Source organism: Tachysurus vachellii, chromosome 24 (assembly GCF_030014155.1).
Source record: "Tachysurus vachellii isolate PV-2020 chromosome 24, HZAU_Pvac_v1, whole genome shotgun sequence".
NCBI lineage: Eukaryota > Metazoa > Chordata > Actinopteri > Siluriformes > Bagridae > Tachysurus > Tachysurus vachellii.
Window position 1 is genome coordinate 6330456 of NC_083483.1, and position 19544 is coordinate 6349999.

A 19544-nucleotide genomic window follows, 5' to 3' on the forward strand; every position below is an offset into this window, starting at 1 on the left:
AGAGAATTCACTGTTCAGACGCCTGGAGTGTTTCCCAAAATTAACAAACAAAGATTATGTGAGACTAAGAGAGCTGAGTGATTTACTCATGGAGCTACAGTCAGCCAAGGCTGATGCAGACTTACCTGGACTTGCGGTTCTTGACACTGCTCGTGGCATAAATCCTATAGTTGAAAAACTTCCTTTCGGACTTCAGGATAGGTGGTTATCTGTAGGTTCCGACTATAAGCTGACATACAATGTCCCATTTCCTCCCTTTGTATTTGTTGAATTTATTAGTCGACAAGCAAGGATCAGAAATGACCCGAGTTTCAGTTTTATGTCTCGTGTAGAGTCTCTTACTAAGCCTACTTCATGGAAACAGCTTAATCAGAGAGAGATTTCAGTCCACAAAACAGACGTATCACCTACTGTCTCTTCCAACAAAGACAAACTCTTTAACAGTGACTGTGACACGCTATGTACACAAAAAGGCACATCCTTTACGCAAGTGCCGTGTCTTCCGGGAGAAACCATTTGAAGAGCGCAAAGCATTCCTGAAAGAAAATGGAATCTGCTTCAGATGTTGCAGGTCTTCACTGCACATAGCAAAAAAAAAAATTGCAAAGCCTATGTTAAATGCACAGATTGTGGTAGTGAGAGACATGACACTGCCCTTCACCAAGAACCAACTCACATCTCTGATGACTTGAGCCCCCATCCAGAGCATGGCGGGGAGGGAGATCTTGTACCATCATCTGGCATCTCATCACATTGCACTCAAGTCTGTGGTGGTGATCTAACCGACAGGTCATGCTCAAAAATTTGTCTTGCCAAAATTTATCCTAGCGGTAGCCGTGATAAAGCAGTGAAGCTTTATGCAATAATTGATGATCAAAGTAACAGATCAATGGCCCGTTCTGAATTGTTTGATATGTTCGGCATCCAAAGTCCTAGTTCACCGTATTCGCTAAAGACCTGTGCTGGCATTTTGGAGACATCGGGAAGACGAGCTAGCGGATTCCAAATTGAATCCATGGATGGAGAGATTAGTCTTCCACTTCCAGATCTGATTGAGTGTAATGAGATTCCTAATTACCGGTCAGAGATTCCTTCACCTTCTGCTGCTCTTCATTATCCACACCTCAAACCAGTGGCACATCTCATCCCAGAAATAGACCCAGATGTTCACATCTTACTTCTCCTCAGATGAGACGTTCTCAGAGTGCATAAGGTTCGCAAAATGATCAATGGCCCACGTGACTTGCCATTTGCCCAAAGATTCGATCTGGGATGGGTCATTGTAGGCAATGTCTGCCTAGGAAACGTTCATAAGCCAGTCACAGTTAACACACTGTACACCAATACTCTGGAGAATGGGCGGCCTTCACTCTTTGAATCATGCCCTAACCTTCTGCAGGTGAAAAACAGATACGGTGGTTCCCATATGGCATGTTGCAGTGGACAACTGACACACCAATTAGATCTCTTAGGTGACACTGTGTTTCAACGTACAAAAGATGATGATAAAGTGGCTCTGTCCATTGAAGATGACTAATTTCTCAGTATCATGGAAAAGGGGTTTAAGAAAGGTGAAAACAACAGTTGGGTAGCAACACTGCCGTTTAAAAACCCAAGACAGCGTCTTACTGACAAAAGTACACAAGCGATTAAACGCCTCTCAGCACTGTTACACAACTCTGAAAGGAAACCACAGATGAAAGAACACTTTGTTTTATTTATGGAGAAGATCTTTGAGAATGGGCATGCAGAGGTGGCTCCACCTCTCAAAGATGCAGAGGAACAGTGGTATCTCCCCATCTTTGGTGTATATCATCCAAAGAAACCTGGTCAAATCCGGGTAGTATTCAATTCTAGTGCACGTTATAATGGTGTCTCTCTTAACGATATGCTGTTAACAGGCCCTGACCTCGATAGCTCTCTCTTAGGTGTGCTTATTCTATTTCGTAAAGAGTCAGTTGCCATAACTGCAGACATCCAACAAATGTTTTATTGTTTTCTTGTTAGAGAAGAAGACAGAAACTTTTGGAGATTTTTATGTTTCCGAGACAATGACCTCAGCAAAGACATTATAGAGTACCGTATGAAGGTACATGTCTTTGGAAAAGTCCCTCGCCAGCTGTAGCCATCTATGGTCTCAGAAAATCAGTCCACCTGCAAGGACAAGAGCAGGATTCTGAAGTGCAACAGTTCATAGAACGTGATTTCTATGTAGATGATGGGATAAAGTCCCTGTCAACTATAGAAACAGCAGTGAGTTTGCTAAAGCGGACACAAAACATTCTGGCCAGATCAAATGTGAGGCTGCACAAGATTGCCTCTAATAGGACCTCTAAGAGGTCATGGAAGCCTTTCCATTGCAAGATTATGCAAACGATCTAAAAGATCTGGATCTTGACACAGATAATCTTCCCATACAATGCATTCTTAGCATAAACTGGGAGCTCAAAACAGACCATTTCATTTTTCAAGTACCTGAGGGAATGAAGCCCTTCACACGTCGAGGAGTCTTGTCAACGATTAATAGTCTGTTTGACCCTTTAGGATTTGCAGCCCCAGTAACCATCCAAGGCAAATTTATTTTGCGAGAGTTAAGCTTGAGGAACATTGATTGGGACTCTCCACTGCCACAGAACATGAAGGAGGCATGGGATGCATGGCGCAATTCCCTGCAAGAACTAAGTCAGTAGAAAACCTCTCAAAGTCTAAGATTGTAATCCTTCGTGCCGTACAGGTAGAATCCTATACAACAAATTTCATGCATCAAGAATAGAAAGAATCTTCCTAAAAATAGTCCACTAATTTCATTGAATCCATTCATTGATGATCAGGGTCTTCTGAGAGTTGGAGGCCGCATTTCAGCAGCTAAACTGAATCAGGATGAAAAGAATCCCTTAATTGTTTCTGGCAAGCACCATGTTGGAACCTTATTGGTAAGGCATTACCACCAACAAACCCAGCATCAGGGACACTTGCTCACTGAAGGAGCTATCCGTGTGGCTGGTTTGTGGATCATTGGAGGCAAGAGACTTGTAAATAACCTCCTGTACCATTGTGTCCTTTGTCGAAAACTTTGTGGCCACCTCCAATCTCAAAAGATGGCTTCTCTTCCATCAGACAGGATATGTACAGATCTTCTGTTCACCATTGTAGGCCTAGATGTATTTGGCCCATGGTCCATCTATGCACGTTGGACAAAAGGAGGTCTTGCACAAGACAAAAGATGGGCGGTGATCTTCACTTGTCTCAGTATCACATTGAATTCACATTGAAGTAATTGAGTCGTTAGACACCTCCAGTTTCATCAATGCCCTCAGGCGCTTTTTTGCTCTCTGAGGTCCAGCAAAACAAATTCGTTCAGATTGTGGGACAAATTTCATTGGTGCCTGTAAGGAGCTTCAAATCCCATCAAACATTGATGAAAAGAGTGTTCAGAAATACTTGACAGAACATGGTTGCTGGGAAATAATGATAGGGATAGCAAGGAAGATACTAGACTCTATGTTCCTTCAGCTAGGGCACACCTCATGAAGTGCTCACTACTTTCATGGCAGAAGTAACCGCCATCATCAACAATAGACCCCTGGTACCAGTGTCTACTGATCCCAGTGATCCGTCTCTCCTCACACCTTCCATTCTCCTCACACAGAAAGTGAGCATTCCTGTCACTCCTGCTGGTGACTTTGGAACCAAAGATCTTTTCCAGTGTCAATGGCGACAAGTCCAACATCTAGCTAACACATTCTGGGATAGATGGAGGAAACAGTATCTGTGTTCACTACAGACCCGTAGGAAGTGGCAATCTGAACGACCTAATGTTGATCCAGGTAGCATTGTGCTCCTCAAGGATAGCCAAGCCAAAAGAAATGAATGGCCAATGGGAATTATTACGCAGGTCTTTCCAAGCAAAGACGGGAAAGTTCGCAAGGTCGAAATAAAGGTTCCCAAACAAGATGGCACAAGATGGCTTCTCCTTAGACCAATAACAGAGATTGTCATGCTCCTTCCTTCTGAATCCAACTCAAAGTAATGTGTCAACAAGCCGTAATTTAGTGGTGGCATTCAATCAAGCCAGGCGGGGAGTGTTCTGTTACAGTCATTGCCAAAGTTAACAGCTACTAATGTAAATTATTAGTTGGTAGTTTGTCTCCCCCTACTGGATGTTCTGAGGATAATGTTTTATATTATTATCATTGTCACGTGATTGAGCAGATGACTAACCAGGAAGTTAGTGCCTTTCATGCTTGCTGTTCTTCCGTGTCTGTGAAGTTGATTAGGAGGAGTTTAACTTGCTGTTGAAGTATACAGAGGACGTATGTAGAGAACAGTACATTATTATTTAGTATAAATTATTCCCAAATATACTTCCAGCATATTGTACATTAGTCAAGTGCTAATTACCTGGCTCATATAATTTAGAATTTTTTCTATCATACAGCAAGCTACTGTATGATAAAGCCCTAATTTGCAAATATGACTGGTGTTGGTAACGAGCTGTCAGTTAATTTTCTTTGGTTGTGGGATGTTCCATGTACCTTTTAGATAAATGCTGATAAATGAACTGAGTTAACTTTAGTTGTTTATGTTATTGGTTTACTAAACTTCTTAAAAGTTGTTAAATTGATGTTATGAAGGTTAAAGGTTAAGGTAGAAGGTTAAGGTAGTGAACACCTACCTCTGATGACCCTGAGTGTGTCAATGGCTGGTCCTGTAAGCTGGATCACAAGATTCTGCACCACCATCTCAAACAACTTGTAGTCACTGAAGCCGGGCAACTCTCGTCCTCTGTGTTTCACGTTATATTCATTCACCACTTCCTGGACCGTTTTGTGAACTGTATTGGTTGTAAAATTTGTCCAAAATTCATTTTACCCATGAGTTCCCATCAAAAGGCTTCATTTAATTGGCTAATTTCTGCTGCTCTAGACTAATAATAGCTAAGTTGCGTTAGAAGCACTTGTTCCTCTACACCAATGTTCTGTGTATGGAGACAGTGTACTTTTAAACAAAATATATCTTGGCCCTTGAAAATTGCTGAAATGATTTGACATGGCTATGTACTCAGCTGTGTACTTTGACATATGGACTGTGTACTCACATGATGCCTTTGTGTTGTCAAGATGCTCTTTCCACTTTCTGAATTCAGACCGAAGATTCGCAAACATGTTATCATTGTTGATCACTTCCCCACTTGTCAATCGGTTGATCTTATCATTAAATTTCGTCAAGGTCTGAAAGAAAAAGTGAACATGAACATGGTTTAGGCAGGCTGCTATAGGGCTATAGGGAAATTAAAAAAGAAAGTTACAAACCACAATAAAGAAGGTCTTCCTCTTCTGTGGATCCAGTGGTGGTCCAGCTTCACACTGACTCAGCTCCTTTCTACAGCTCCACAGCTGCTTCTTGAGCTCCTCTGAGATCAGTGGTAATGATTGCTAAAAATAAAATCAAACAAACAAAAAACAACAACAACAACCAAAAACAGTGAAATTAGATCAGAAACACTACAATTAATGACCTAATATTTTGACATGACAAATATGTCCATTGACAACCAGAATTCTGGAAATGTTGGGACTTTTTTTAAATCTGAATAAAATGAAAACTAAAACAACCATGCTGTTGTAATAGCTGCAGTATGTGGTATTGCATAGTCCCGCTGAAATACACAAATTAATTTAGAGCATATGTTGCTCTAAAGCCGCCTTCACACTGCACACGACAAACGGACACGACTGTCGGATTCCGCCCCTAGTGACAGTCGCACGTAATGTGCAATATGATCGTGCAGATGATCGTCAACATGGGAGAGAAGCGTGATTCTCGCGGTCTCCGAACACCCGTTACTTTATGATCCAACTCTTGAATCATACAGAGATGCTTACAGGAAAAATGAAGCATGGAAGCGTGTTGCCGAGATTGTCGGTCTTTCAGGTGTGTTATATTTGCAAAATGTGCTAAATGTTTGCAAGCTTAATTAGCCTGTATTCTCCCTCCATTTATCATGGTGAATGAAGTTAGGAGTACAATCAATCAATGCAATCCAGAAAGGCCACGAATAATTTTTGAGGAAACATGGGAACAACATTAAAAATAATACAATATAAATATTAATAATTTATTACTTTTTTATAAATAACAATGTATTTAAAACAAAAAGATTGTTTTTGATAAAGTTTAAAAATTACTAAAGTTTATATTAATACTTTTTAATAATTCTTATCACCTCACACACACGAACCTGATTGGACAACATTGGAATACATCACATCCGGTCGGCATATCAGATGCAGTGTAGTCGCACAAGTTAAATTTTTTAATGGATCCAATGCTCAAAACAGATCCGAAAATTGCGGATCCGCAGATGGTCGTCACCTCATGCAGCGACCTTGCGACTCTCCATAGGAAATGATTGACTTCCGGTTTATCGGCGGTCGTTTGTCGTGTGCAGTGTGAAGGAGGCTTAAAACCTTTATATACCTTTCAGAATTCATAGTGCCGTCCAAAACATGCAAGCTGCCTATACCTTATGCACCATACCATCAGAGATGCTGGCTTTTGAACGATTATAACATGCTGGAAGGCCTCCCTCCTTTTTAGCCCGGAGGACACGGCGTCAGTGATTTCAAACAAGACTGCTAAATTGAGACTCGTCTGACCATAGAACACTTGTCCACTTTGAAACAGTCCATTTTAAAATGAGCCCTGGCCCAGAGGACACTACAGAACTTCTGGACCATGTTTCAGTCAACTTCACGGACACATACTCAGCAATAAATGAATGAATGGGTATAATGAACATGAATGAGGATATTCAGTTTTCGGCCCTTCCATGTACTACATGAGCAGCTGGTATAATGGATTACTTTTGTGTCATCTAGCAACCATCTGTGTGATTTTCTGAGCATAATACTACACCACTCCTAAGTATGCTGAAAAATAATATTAAATAAAAAATTGTAAAAAGACTGGAAACATACTTTGATGTGATCAACCAGGTCTTGAGTCAGTTTGGTAGCAAGACACTGAATAGTTGCTTTCTCCTCACTCAACAGGCAACTGGCAGTAAGACAATTACAGTAAGTTCCCAGTTACAACTAATGGGTCAATTACAAATGAGGGTCATATGTTAGAAATAATACCTGAAGTATTCATGACGTCTGAAGAATTCCCTCTCTACTCGAGTGGCCTCAGTCAGAGAGATCTTATCATCAATTTGCTTTTGGCTACGACATTTAACAATGATATAGCCTTTGCTTAAGGGAATGACCTGATTTCGGATTATATCCATGATGTTCTTTTCTGTTCCCTTGTCTATAAGGTCTGGCTTTGTAAGAATTGCTGTTAGAATAAAAAGTACAATAATAATAATAATAATAATAATAATAATAATAATATTGTTTTTGTTAATGAACTTGATTCTTTACCCAGAGTCCTTTTTCCTTCAGGATCCACTTCCTGTGCCATTTTCAGAGCTTCTGTTGTTGCTATGTCAACGTTACATGGGACCACGACCAAATTTATAGTTTGATCCTTCTCTATATAGCTCAGAATGAGTTTTTTGATCTAGAAAAAAATAAGACAAACAATGTTACAATTTCAATAAACGGCTGTAGTCTGGTTAGCAAAAAGAGTCAAGTTACAGTTTACGCTCACCTGATGTCCAATGTCTTCAGGCTGATCTTTTATAGGAACTCGGGCAATCCCAGGGAGATCGATCAGTGTGAGGTCACATACATCAGGGGCCGTGATCTCCAAAGTGATGAGTTCATCACAAATTCCAACTCCGTCTCCAGCCAGATCATTCTGGGCTGTTACAGTGATGGAGAAAGTATTATAAAAAATTAAACATATATCCTTTCATTTATAGAAGGCATTATTAGGACTGTTAAATGTTTTGTTGCAAGATTATGAAGAATTATACACACAGTTCTAATAATTTATGATAATGATAGCAATAATATTTTTATTAATGAAGTTTTTGTTAAAACACATTAATATTAGATACAAATTCTAAAGCAGAACCTAAAAGCAAGATTCACCTTTCAGAATCTTTTGTCTGTATCTTTTTATTTTTTTATAAAAAGGAATGTTACAAACCTTGCTTAACGTAACCCTCAACCTCTGATGGGTCAGTGAATTTATCACACTTATCTCTGTAAGATATTACAGCTTTCCATTGAACACCAAATTTTACCTTCCTCAGCTTCAGCTCCAGTGGACATCTTGTCACAATACCTAAAGTTGAAAAAGCACTTTTAATGTCAGCTTCTCTTAATGTCATACATTTGAGTTGAATGTATGAAAATTTGAGTTGAATTGATTAAATTTTTTTAACTGTAATATCCTATAAAATCCTAAAATACAAGTGATAATCTATGTAAAGTGTTATACAGAAGTGTTGGCCCCCTTCCTGATTTTTTTCTTTTTTGCATGTTTGTCACACTTTAATGTTTAAGATCAAACAAATTTAAATATTAGTCAAAGATAACACAAGTAAACACAACATGCAGGTTTTAAATGAAGGTTTTTTTTATTATTAAATAAAGAGTTATTTAAGAGTGCCCCAAAAACTTAATAACTGGTTGGGCCACCCTTGGCAGCAAGAACTGCAATCAAGCGTATGAGTCTGTTATAGTGCTGATGAGGAATTTTGCTCCACTCATCTTTGTAGAATTGTTGTAATTCTGTCAGGAGCGCGGGGATAAAAACGGACCCAAACGCAGGATAGCAAACATAAAACAGGATTTACTAACTTAAAACACGAAACATAACACGGACTAGAGACAGGACAACAGGACAAAACAAAAGACAACAGAGGATTCCGTGCTGCTCAAGGCAACGCGGCTCAACTAAATAGAAAATACAATCAACACATGAGGAACAGGTGTGCATAGGCGGAGAGGAAGAGACAAGGGCAGGGCAGTGTGAGACAAGGGCAGGACGTGTGACACAAAATATAAACAAAAGGCACGTGGCCAAAGTCCGGGCTGAGTCCTGACAAATTCAGACATATTGGAGGGTTTTTGAGCATGAACTGCCTTTTTAAGGTGCACACAGCATCTCAATAGGATTCAGGTCAGGACTTGATGGAGTAGTCCACTCCAAAGTCTTCATTTTGTTTTTCTTCAGCCATTCAGAGGTGAATTTGCTGGTGTGTTTTGGATCCTTGTCCTGCTGCAAAACACAAGTTCGCTTTAGTTTGAGGTCACGAACAGATGGCTGCGCATTGTCCTTCAGGATTTTTTGGTAGACAGCACAATTCATGGTTCCATTTATCACAGCAAGTCTTCCAGGTCCTTAAGCAGCAAAACAGCCCCAGACCCTCAAACTACCACCACCATATTTTATTGTTGGTATGATGTTCTTTTTCTGAAATGCAGTGTTACTTTTATGCCAGATGTAATGGGACATATTCATTCATTCATTCATTCATTCATCTTCTACCGAACTATCTCAGGCATCATTGTTCATCAAGGCAGGATACACCCTGGACGGAGTGCCAACCCATCGCAGGGCACACACACACACTCATTCACTCACACAATCACACACTACGGACAATTTTCCAGAGATGCCAATCAACCTACCATGCATGTCTTTGGACCGGGGGAGGAAACCGGAGTACCCGGAGGAAACCCCCGAGGCACTGGGAGAACATGCAAACTCCACACACACAAGGTGGAGGCGGGAATCGAACCCTGACCCTGGAGGTGTGAGGCGAACGTGCTAACCACTAAGCCACCGTGCCCCCCCGTAATGGGACATATACCTTCCAAAATGTTCAGCATTTGTCTCCTCAGTACACAGCGTATTTTCCCAAAGGTCTTGGGGATAATCAAGATGTTTGTTTGGTGTTGTGTTTACTTGTGTTATCTTTGACTAATATTTAAGGGGCAAACACTTTCACACCACTGTATTTATTATTTGTGATAGAAATAGGAAACACTCACCACTCCCTCTGGGCAATGCTACCCCAGATAGTACTTCCAACACAGAGCTTTTTCCAGAACTCTGATCTCCAATTACAGCAATAGTTGGCAAAGCCAAATCTTCTTCAATGCCAATCAGCCTCAAAGAGTCAATCACATCAATATAAGGACGAACTCTCTCCTTTAAATGGCTGTGGAAAACTCCTTCCATTGGCTTACTGTGAATAAAAAAAGGCATTGAGTTAAACATATGGCACTCACACACACACTCACACAACAGATGACTGTTTGATCATTCAATTTATACTGACCTGTTCTGACCATCATGAGCAATGTCTTCATAACTACTTTGTTCACTCTCCATCATCTAGGAAACAAATTCCATTTGTGTTGCTATTGCAGCTTTTCTTTAATGCTTCTGCACTTTTACTATTCTCACATCATATAAATAAAGGTATTTTACTTACCTGGCCGAGAAGATCAACTTAATGTCACAAGGGAAGGGATGTGAATAAACCAAAAGTGATTCAAGTGGCTCTACTTATGCACACACACACACACACACACACACACACACACACACACACACACACACACACACACAGACACAAACATATAGTTTGAAATATGATAATGTGCTCATTAATGTTTAATTTATTGAACATAATATAATGATTGACAGATGGTTAGATAAAGTAAATTCAATTACACATGTGATTTTACTCTCAATTCATCTATCACTCATGCATCATGTACTGTACTTAAAAAAATAAACAATATAAGAAAAATTGCCCAGTAACCTAAAGAATTAATAACAATGTATCTGGCACACGTAATCTGGCATGGAAATATTGCCCTTCCAATCTTCTTAAATCTTATTAAACTGTTATGAATTATAATTCAGAGATCATTTTAATTTACATTTCATATGTACTATCATCTTTGCTCCACTCCAGCCCAAAACATGATCATGAAAAAACCCACATTAAGAACAACTTACAATACCTCTATAGTCTGAGTAAGTGCTTTAAATTGTAAATAAAATGGGTAGCATTTATGAATAACGAAAACATTTCCTAGATGATAATACTGAAACTTCCCATTTTCTAATTTGTACACTTTTAAGCTGAGATAGATGAGGAAGAATAAGATGAGGTGTAGCTTGAGGTGCTGGAACTTGAGCACTGATGTTTGCGGCTCTATGATTACATGGCATGCATTCTTTTTAACTGAAACGTACAAAACACGGTTCACCAAATAGTACAAATACATAGTGTGTTAGTTACAGTGTAACTCTGAAATAAAAGTTTTAATGCAATCACTTAACTCTTAGGTCTATCTAATAAAGTACTGAAGTAATTTTTCATGTAATTAATCTTTAATTCTATCAATAATTTTCACATTATAACTGCATATTTGGCTCATAACTGCAATTTGGCTCTCATATAACTTTTTTATATCTTTCCTCTTACATTATAAAGCTGATTCAATATTTTATATCCAGTTGTTTGATATTAGAAGTAGCCAACCGTGAACAGTGTATGCAGGGCCTCCATCAATGAACCAGGTGAGTGGAGGGGTTTGGTGGAGGGAACCAGCAAGCAGGCTTGAACAGGTTTGAGTCTGGAGAGAAGCTAGGGTGAATACGCAGGGCTCTGGGGAGCTTGAGTTAGACTGCCACTGGGTTGAGCACCTTGGAAATGGGAAATGCCCTAAAAAAACATAGGGCAAGCTTCCTGCAGGGGACCTTAAGCGGGAGGTCTCTGGTGGTTAGCCAGACCCTCTGACCAATGTGATAAGGGCATTCGCAATTGGCCCACCCCGGTGTAGCTGCTGGAAGACTTGAGTAGGAATATACAAGATTTTCTCCAGACAGGGCAAGCTTAACCAGGGCTTAACCCTAATGCTTAACCAGGGCAAGGGACAGAGAGGACAGAGGGCAAGGCTGTTTTTGAGCCATTTTAGAGAATCAGTGGTGAGGATGGTGGTATGCCCAGCCGATGTGGGTAAGCCAGTAACAGTCTATAGAAATGTGACACCAAGGCTGCCTGGGAACAGTGAGAGGATGGAGCAGGCCAGCCAGAGGGGCCCTGGGCGTCTTATGCTGAGCGCAGACATGACAGGCAGCAACAAATTCCCAGACATCTGTCTTAAACGATGGCCACCCTAAGTGTTGCTGGAGGACTGACAAGGTCTGGGCAGAGCCAGGATGACAGAACTGGTGAGAGCTGTGGCACCACTGGAGGACTTGAGATAATGACCAGTTGGGGTATTGAAAGCGGTCTTCCACTCACCTCCTTCTCAAAAACGTATAAGATGGTAGGCATTATGGTGGTTCAGTTTGAAGAAGATGGTGGCTCCTTGAAGGAGTTCAAAGGCAGAGGTCTTGAGAGGCACGGGGTACCGGTTCTTAATGGTGATGGCGTTAAGCCCTCGGGTAATCAATACAATACATCAATAAATTTTTTCTTCCCCAGATGGACGGATGATGCCAGCCTTGAGAGAATCCTGGATGTACTGTACCATGGCTTCTCTCTCAGGTACAGTCAGGTGGTAGCGGTGGCCACAGGGAGAAGTTTCTCCAGGCAGGAGATCTATGGCACAGTTGTAGGGCCGATGAGGAGGAAGGGAGGAGGCTCTGGTTTTGCTGAAGACAATTTTCAGGTCGTGGTAGTCCAGAGGCACAGAATTGAGAACTGGTGGGGGTTCCTCTGGGACTGGATGCTGAGCCTGGGGGTTCAGAGTCTAGGCATTAAATGTGGCAGTGGATTCCCCAGTCCAGGATGTAGCCACTGGTCCAGTCCAGGTGGGGATTGTGTTTCTGAAGCCAGGGGAATCAGAGCATTATGGGTGCTTGCAGCGATGGAATAATCAGAAATGTAATCCACTCATGGTGATGTTCTGCAATTGTTAGATGTACAGTTTGTGTGTGACGTGAGACCTTATGCAATACATGGCCATCCAGTGCCCAGACCTAGAGAACAGATGGCAAAAGGAAAGCCCAGTGGTCTCGCCTTCTGCACCTTCCTTCAATAATGAGCCCTGTATTTTGCTGGACATGACGCGGCCATGTGACCAGCCTCCCCACAGTAGAGTCAAAGTCCCGGGAATGTTGTCTCTCCTTTTCTGTGGGAGAAAGTTGCATATACATATCGGGATGAGAGTTCTAAATGTGCCTCTCTCATGTCGCTCCTTACAGGCAAAGCCTTGGAATTTGCCTCTGCAGTCTGGGACTGTGACCCCCAGTCAAGGTTTTCATTTACTTATTTTGCCAATCAGATTAAAGAGGTTTTATAATATCCTGTGGGGGTAGAGACATTTTAGCCCTTTTGCAACTATGCCAAGGAACCAAAACAGCCACTTACTGTATGATTAAGCTATAAAATTCCCTGTACTTCCCTGTACCCCTGTGAGTACTTAGTTATGATGTATGGGATTTCCTTCATAAACGAAATACTTAGAGACATGCTCAACCAGTACATCATATCGTATATTGATGACATCATCATTTACTCACCCACCTTGGAGGAACACATTCTCCATGTTCGGACTGTTGTTCAACGCCTGTCCCAACACCAGCTCTACATCAGAGTTGAGAAATGTGAATTTCATCAAGACACTATTTCACTCTTGGGATATGTGATCACAACAAGTGGGGAAGAGATGGATCAAAGCAAGGTAAGGCAGTGACAAAGTGGCCATTACCGTTCATGAGCAAAGAATTGCAATGTTTCCTGGGATTTTTATCATCACTTCATGAGGAATTGTAGCTCCATTGTCGCTCCTATCACCTCCCTTCCGCAGGGCAATCCGAAACCTATCCATTTTATGTTGAAGACTCTAATTCAGCCTTTGAAAAGCTAAAAACTTGCTTCACAACTGCTCATATCCTGAAACACCCTGATCCTAATGGCAAACCTAGGAAACTATACCCCTGTGCCTTATACTCCCAGAAATTATTGCCAGCAGAAGGCAATTATGATGTTGGCAACAGGGAACTCCTGTCCATCAAGTAGGCTCTAGAAGAATAGGGACATTGGCTTGAGGAGACTCAACAAATGAAGCCCACACCACTAGAATGCTCTCCTTCTAAACAGTATGTCCTCTTTTGAATTTCATGCCATTTCAGTTACCTCTCCAATCAACCTTGTTATCATTGTTGTTTACCGCCCTCCTGGTCCCCTAGGAGACTTCCTAGAAGAAATGGACACACTGCTTAGTGCTTTCCCTTCCGATAGCTCCTCTCTGATGGTGCTTGATGAATTCAACCTCCCCTCTGACAAGCTTCAATCTTCTTCCCTCCTGACTCTTCTCGATTCATTCACTCTAACACTCAACAGCTACATCCCCACACACAAAGGAGGCAATGTCCTGGACCTGGTTTTCACCCATCCTTCTCCAGCTACAGACGTGACTGCTACCCCACTACATGTCTCCGATCATCACCTGGTATCCTTCACCATCACTCTACCTGTCCTACCTAAAACTACCTCTCACCCCCTCGCTCTTACCCAACACAACCTTCACTCTGTCTCCCCTTCTTCTGTAGCTTCTGGCACTCTTTCTTCTCTTCCTAATCCTGAGTCTTTTTCCTCACTACCCTTGGACTCGGCCACAGACACTTTCCTCTCATCTCTTTCCTCGACTATGGACTTCCTCTGCCCTATGTTCACTAACCCCAAGAAAACGTCTTGTTCTGCTCCTTGGCTTTCAGATGTGCTGCTCAACAATCAAAGAGAGCTAAGATCATCAGAGAGAAAGTGGAAGAAATCACAACTTGATGCAGATCTTAATTCTTACCGAACACTCCTTGCCAAGTTCTCTTCAGATGTGACTTCTGCCAAGACTTCTTTCTACAAGGAAAGGCTTGAAGCTTCCTCACATGACCATTGGAAATTCCACAACATCATCTCTTCTCTGCTCAACCCCCTGGCTCCACCTTCTTCATCCTCCCTGTCTGCAGAAGACTTTGCTTCTTTCTACCATGAGAAGATTGAGGAAATCTGCCGGACCTTCACTTCAGCCCTGACTGCACTTACATCTCAGAGTATGGATTCCCCCTTCGTTGTCGCATTTCTCAACTGTAGCAGCAGAAGAGATTTTATAACTCCAGTCTTGCAATCCTACCACCTGCCCATTGGATCCACTCTCCTTCCACTATGCTCCAGACCATCTCGCAAGACCTTCTGCCCTTCATTACCACTATCATCAATAGATCCACAGCATCTGGACAGGTACCAACTACTTTCAAGAGAGCAAGGGTTATTCCCATCCTAAAGAAACCTGCTCTGGATCCATCAGACATCAGTAACTACAGACCGGTATCACTTCTCTCGTTTCTTTCAAAAATTCTTGAACGCATTGTCTATAATTAACTGTCTGTCTATCTCTCACAGAACAAACTCCAAGATCCCAACCAGTCAGGCTTTAAAACGGCTCATTCCACAGAGACAGCCCTTTTGGATGTCTCTGAGAAACTACATGCTGCTAGATCAGCGTTTGATACGGTCAACCACAAGACTCTCTTGTCCACCCTCCGGAGTCTTGGGATCAGCTTGGGAATGGTTCGCTTCCTACCTGGAAGGACGCTCATATCAGGTAACATGGAGGGGAGTGACATCTGCTCCACGCAGACTCTCCACTGGTGTCCCACAGGGCTCAGTACTTGGTCCTCTTCCTTTCTCCCTGAATACTCACTCTCTTTCCTCACATGGGTTCTCTTACCACTGCTATGCTGATCATACACAACTTATCTTCTCTTTCCCACCCTCAGATACCACAGCTTCTGATCGGATCTCAGCATGTCTGGCAGAAATTTCATCATGGATGACTGCTCATCAGTTAAAGCTCAATCCTAGCAAAACTGAACTGCTGTTCATCCCAGGTGATTCATCCCCAGGTCATGATCTTGCTATATCCTTGCACAACGATCTGATCTCCCCTTCAGCCACAGCTCGCAACCTTGGGGTAACCATGGACAATCAACTGTCCTTTTCCTCTCATGTTGCTAATGTGACTCGCTCATGTCGGTTTCTTCTCTACAACATTAGAAGGATTCGGCCATTTTTGTCCACACAGGCTGCTCAGGTACTTGTTCAGTCTCTTGTCATTTCTAGACTGGATTACTGCAGTGCACTGCTGGCAGGTCTACCTATGAAGGCAATCCGTCCTCTGCAAATGATCCAAAATGCAGCTGCCTGGCTTGTCTTCAACCTGCCAAAGTTCTCGCATACCACCCTGCTGCTGCGATCCCTCCACTGGCTTCCGGTAGCTGCACGCATCAGATTCAAAACACTGATGCTGGCCTACAAAGCCAAAAATGGACCAGCTCCCTCTTACCTCAAAGCCCTCATTACTCCTTGCAATGCACCCCGCACCCTCCGATCTACCAGCACTGCTCAACTGGTTCCACCATCTCTCAGGGTAAGAGGCAAGTATACTACAAGACTCTTCTCTGTTCTGGCACCAAGGTGGTCGAATGAACTTCCCCTAGTGGACAGCTGAGTCACTGGCTATTTTCAAGCGGCGGTTGAAGACCTACTTATTCAGGAAACACTTCAACTAGCACTTCTTTCCTTATCTTTTGCATTAAAAAAAACACAACCTTTGAAACTTTTTCATTGTAACTTTGAACAAAAGTTTTAAACTCATGGTATCTTAAGTACAGGATGTAACCTAATGAGCCAGCATTAATGTATTCAATGTTAGAGATTTAAGCACTTATGTATATCGCTCTGGATAAGGGTGTCTGCCAAATGCTGTAAATGTAAATATGTTCCTACCCAATTACGGCAGAACTCCAATTATGGCAGAATTACTCCTGAACATCAACATCAGCTTTACATCTAGTTACCACCCTCAATCTAATGGAAAGGCTCAACCAGGAAATCAGCTGCTATCTCAGAATTTAACGCCACAAAGAACATCATCAGTGGAGTGAGTTCCTACCGTGGGCCGAGTATGCACAAAATACACTCACAGACTCCTCCACAGACTTAAAACAGATCCGATGTGTACTGAGGTAACAACCCCCTTGTTTCCCTGGTCTGGTGAACCATCCAATGTCCCGGCCATAAATGACTGGCTCCAACAGAGGCAAAATGTCTAGGAAAGTGCTCATGTTCGCCTCCAATGGGCCATACGGAGAACAGGTCAACAGGCGAAGATTTCCACAAAACCAATTCCAAGTCAGAGAATAGGTGTAGCTCCCCATTTGAAACCTCAGATTGAAACACCCCAGTCGCAAACTCAACACTTGTTTCATCAGCCCATTCAAAATGATCAGCCAGGTGTACCCCGTCACCTACAGAATCCAGCTCCTGTCAACCTACCGTATCTCTGCCACATTCCATGTCTCCTTGCTAAAACCCATACATAAACCAGAGAAACGTCCATGAGGAACCTCTTCCTCTTTTAGGAACCTCCTCCTCCTTTGGACTCTCTTCCCTCTATCATGGACATTTTTTTCCACAAGCCATCAGACTCCTCAATAACTGAACTGAACATTACAGAGTACAACACACACACGCACACACAAAATGGACTGCACTGAAATACACCAAATACACACTTTTCCAGTATACATCCATGTACACACCACCACCATATCAAACTGTTTATATGCTGTTTTGCACACTGTTTTTGCACACTGCTTTTACACACATGGCTGGTGGTTACTCAAATGATCTTGCTCCTGCTGGGAAACTTTGAGGTATTTTCATCCCACTCACATTCGCGTTTGACGAAAATACCATATTGAACTCGAGCGAAGCGAACACGCATATTAAAAAGACACAGCCGCATGAAACCGGGCAAAGAGCCGCATGCTTGGCCGCCAATGCTCTAGAGAAATGATCAGGTGTGGTTTTATTTTGGGATCTTGTTCTGAGGCTATAAAAATGGTATCAGTGACATCATATATGAGTTCCCCGATCTAGAAGTGTTGTCAATGCCGACAAACTCTTTAACTAGTGTAAATCGACAGCTTTACACTTTAAATTCTTAATATGTACTGTATTTGTTTTAACTAGCATAGTAGCAATATTTAATTTATATTAAAATCTGTATTTTGTACTTACCCAGTTAACGTGTGGCTAAGCGACGTTTTGCATTTTGTACGACCATTAGGGAAGTTTAAACTAATTACTAAGTAATTACGACTGACTTCGTCTTGAAAGGAAGAATTCATAGGACATCGGCGACGGTGATCCGTTCTTCAGTGACTGATCACTTTCTGTTTTAGTCCATCAGATTTGCGGAACTGGACTGACCAATCCTGATGCTTTGGTGCATTATGATCCTCCAAACAGATCAATGAAAGGTAATCAGGGAGCGGCACATGCCGCATACTTAATGTTTTGACTTGACTTGTTTATTAATGCAGTGAACCTGCTATTATTGCTGTTGGCTGAGGCGATTCCAGCGACTGTACAGTATATGACCGGTTCGTGTGTGTTTGTTTTTGCTGTGCTTATTAACCAGTGAAGGGTAATCAAACTCAATGAACTGTTCTTTGTAAGATATTACTGTTTGAACACCACATTTCATCTTCCTCAGCTTTAACTCCAGTGGACATCTTGTCACAATACGTAAAGTTAAAGAAGCACATTATATATCATCATTTGCTTCCCTACTTTGCCTAATCTCAAACAGGGAAATTTTACCCACTGTGCATGTGTGTAAAAGAAGTTAGATGTTGGATTTTAGATTTTTTTAACTGTCAATCCCTAGAAAATTCTAACAACTCAAATGTAAATATGCAATGTGGTAATATATGCAAAGTGTTATATTTACTACTCTGTAATAGAAATAAGAAAACACTCATCACTCCCTCTGGACAATGTCACCCCAGATAGTGCTTCCAACACAGAGATTTATCAAGAACTCTCAAGGGCTGAAGTCAAGATGTGCATGTTCTTGACTCAAGAAGTCAAGATGTGCAGAGGAACACCAATTCCCCCAATGCTGCATCGAAAAATAGTGGAGCAATATCAGAAAGGAGTTTCTCAGAGAAAAATTGCAAAGAGTTTGAAGTTATCATCATCTACAGTGCATAATATCATCCAAAGATTCAGAGAATCTGGAACAATCTCTGTGCATAAGGATCAAGGCCAGAAAACCATACTGGATGCCCGTGATTTTCGGGCCCTTAGACGGCACTGCATCACATACAGGAATGCTACTGTAATGGAAATCACAACATGGGCTCAGGAATACTTCCAGAAAACATTGGCAGTGAACACAATCCACCGTGCCATTCGCGGTGCCGGCTACAACTCTATAGGTCAAAAAAAAAAAAGTCACCATATAATTGATTACACCTGTTTTATTTATATATGTTTATATGAAGTGTTCACCATACTATCTAGAACTACTATCTAATGCTCAACTCTGTTTCTCCTTTTCTCATTCACACACCACAGTTTTGGCTCAGATTGTAGCATGTCAAGCAAACATATCATTATAGATGGTATCTTACTAGCTGAAATTAAATCCAGCAAAACTAGACAGCTGGTAATCCCAGGTGATTAATTGCCATATCAGGATCTTGCGATTTCACTGGACAACACACTGATCTTTCCTTTAGCCAGTGTGTACAACCTTGGACAATCA

The 19544-nt window shown here is 41.7% G+C and overlaps 1 protein-coding gene across 2 annotated transcripts in view; it reads right to left on the minus strand.

Annotated features, from left to right (window-relative positions):
* LOC132839754 (interferon-induced GTP-binding protein Mx2-like) overlaps positions 1-18156 on the minus strand; it is a 22725-nt gene extending 4569 nt beyond the window's left edge. The window contains exons 1-12 of one of the 2 annotated variants that reach the window (XM_060860901.1): positions 18011-18156; positions 10400-10469; positions 10244-10299; positions 9954-10150; positions 8101-8238; positions 7657-7811; positions 7428-7566; positions 7143-7341; positions 6981-7059; positions 5313-5435; positions 5099-5231; positions 4676-4834 (exon numbers count right to left, since the gene is read on the minus strand). In XM_060860901.1, coding sequence (XP_060716884.1) covers positions 4676-4834; positions 5099-5231; positions 5313-5435; positions 6981-7059; positions 7143-7341; positions 7428-7566; positions 7657-7811; positions 8101-8238; positions 9954-10150; positions 10244-10299 — 1378 coding nt within the window. In that variant the 5' untranslated portion in view covers positions 10400-10469; positions 18011-18156. Of the gene's footprint in view, positions 1-4675; positions 4835-5098; positions 5232-5312; positions 5436-6980; positions 7060-7142; positions 7342-7427; positions 7567-7656; positions 7812-8100; positions 8239-9953; positions 10151-10243; positions 10300-10399; positions 10470-18010 lie in introns of those variants that run through there. The other variant, XM_060860902.1, reaches the window with a different exon arrangement.
* Between the last annotated feature and the right edge of the window lie 1388 nt (positions 18157-19544).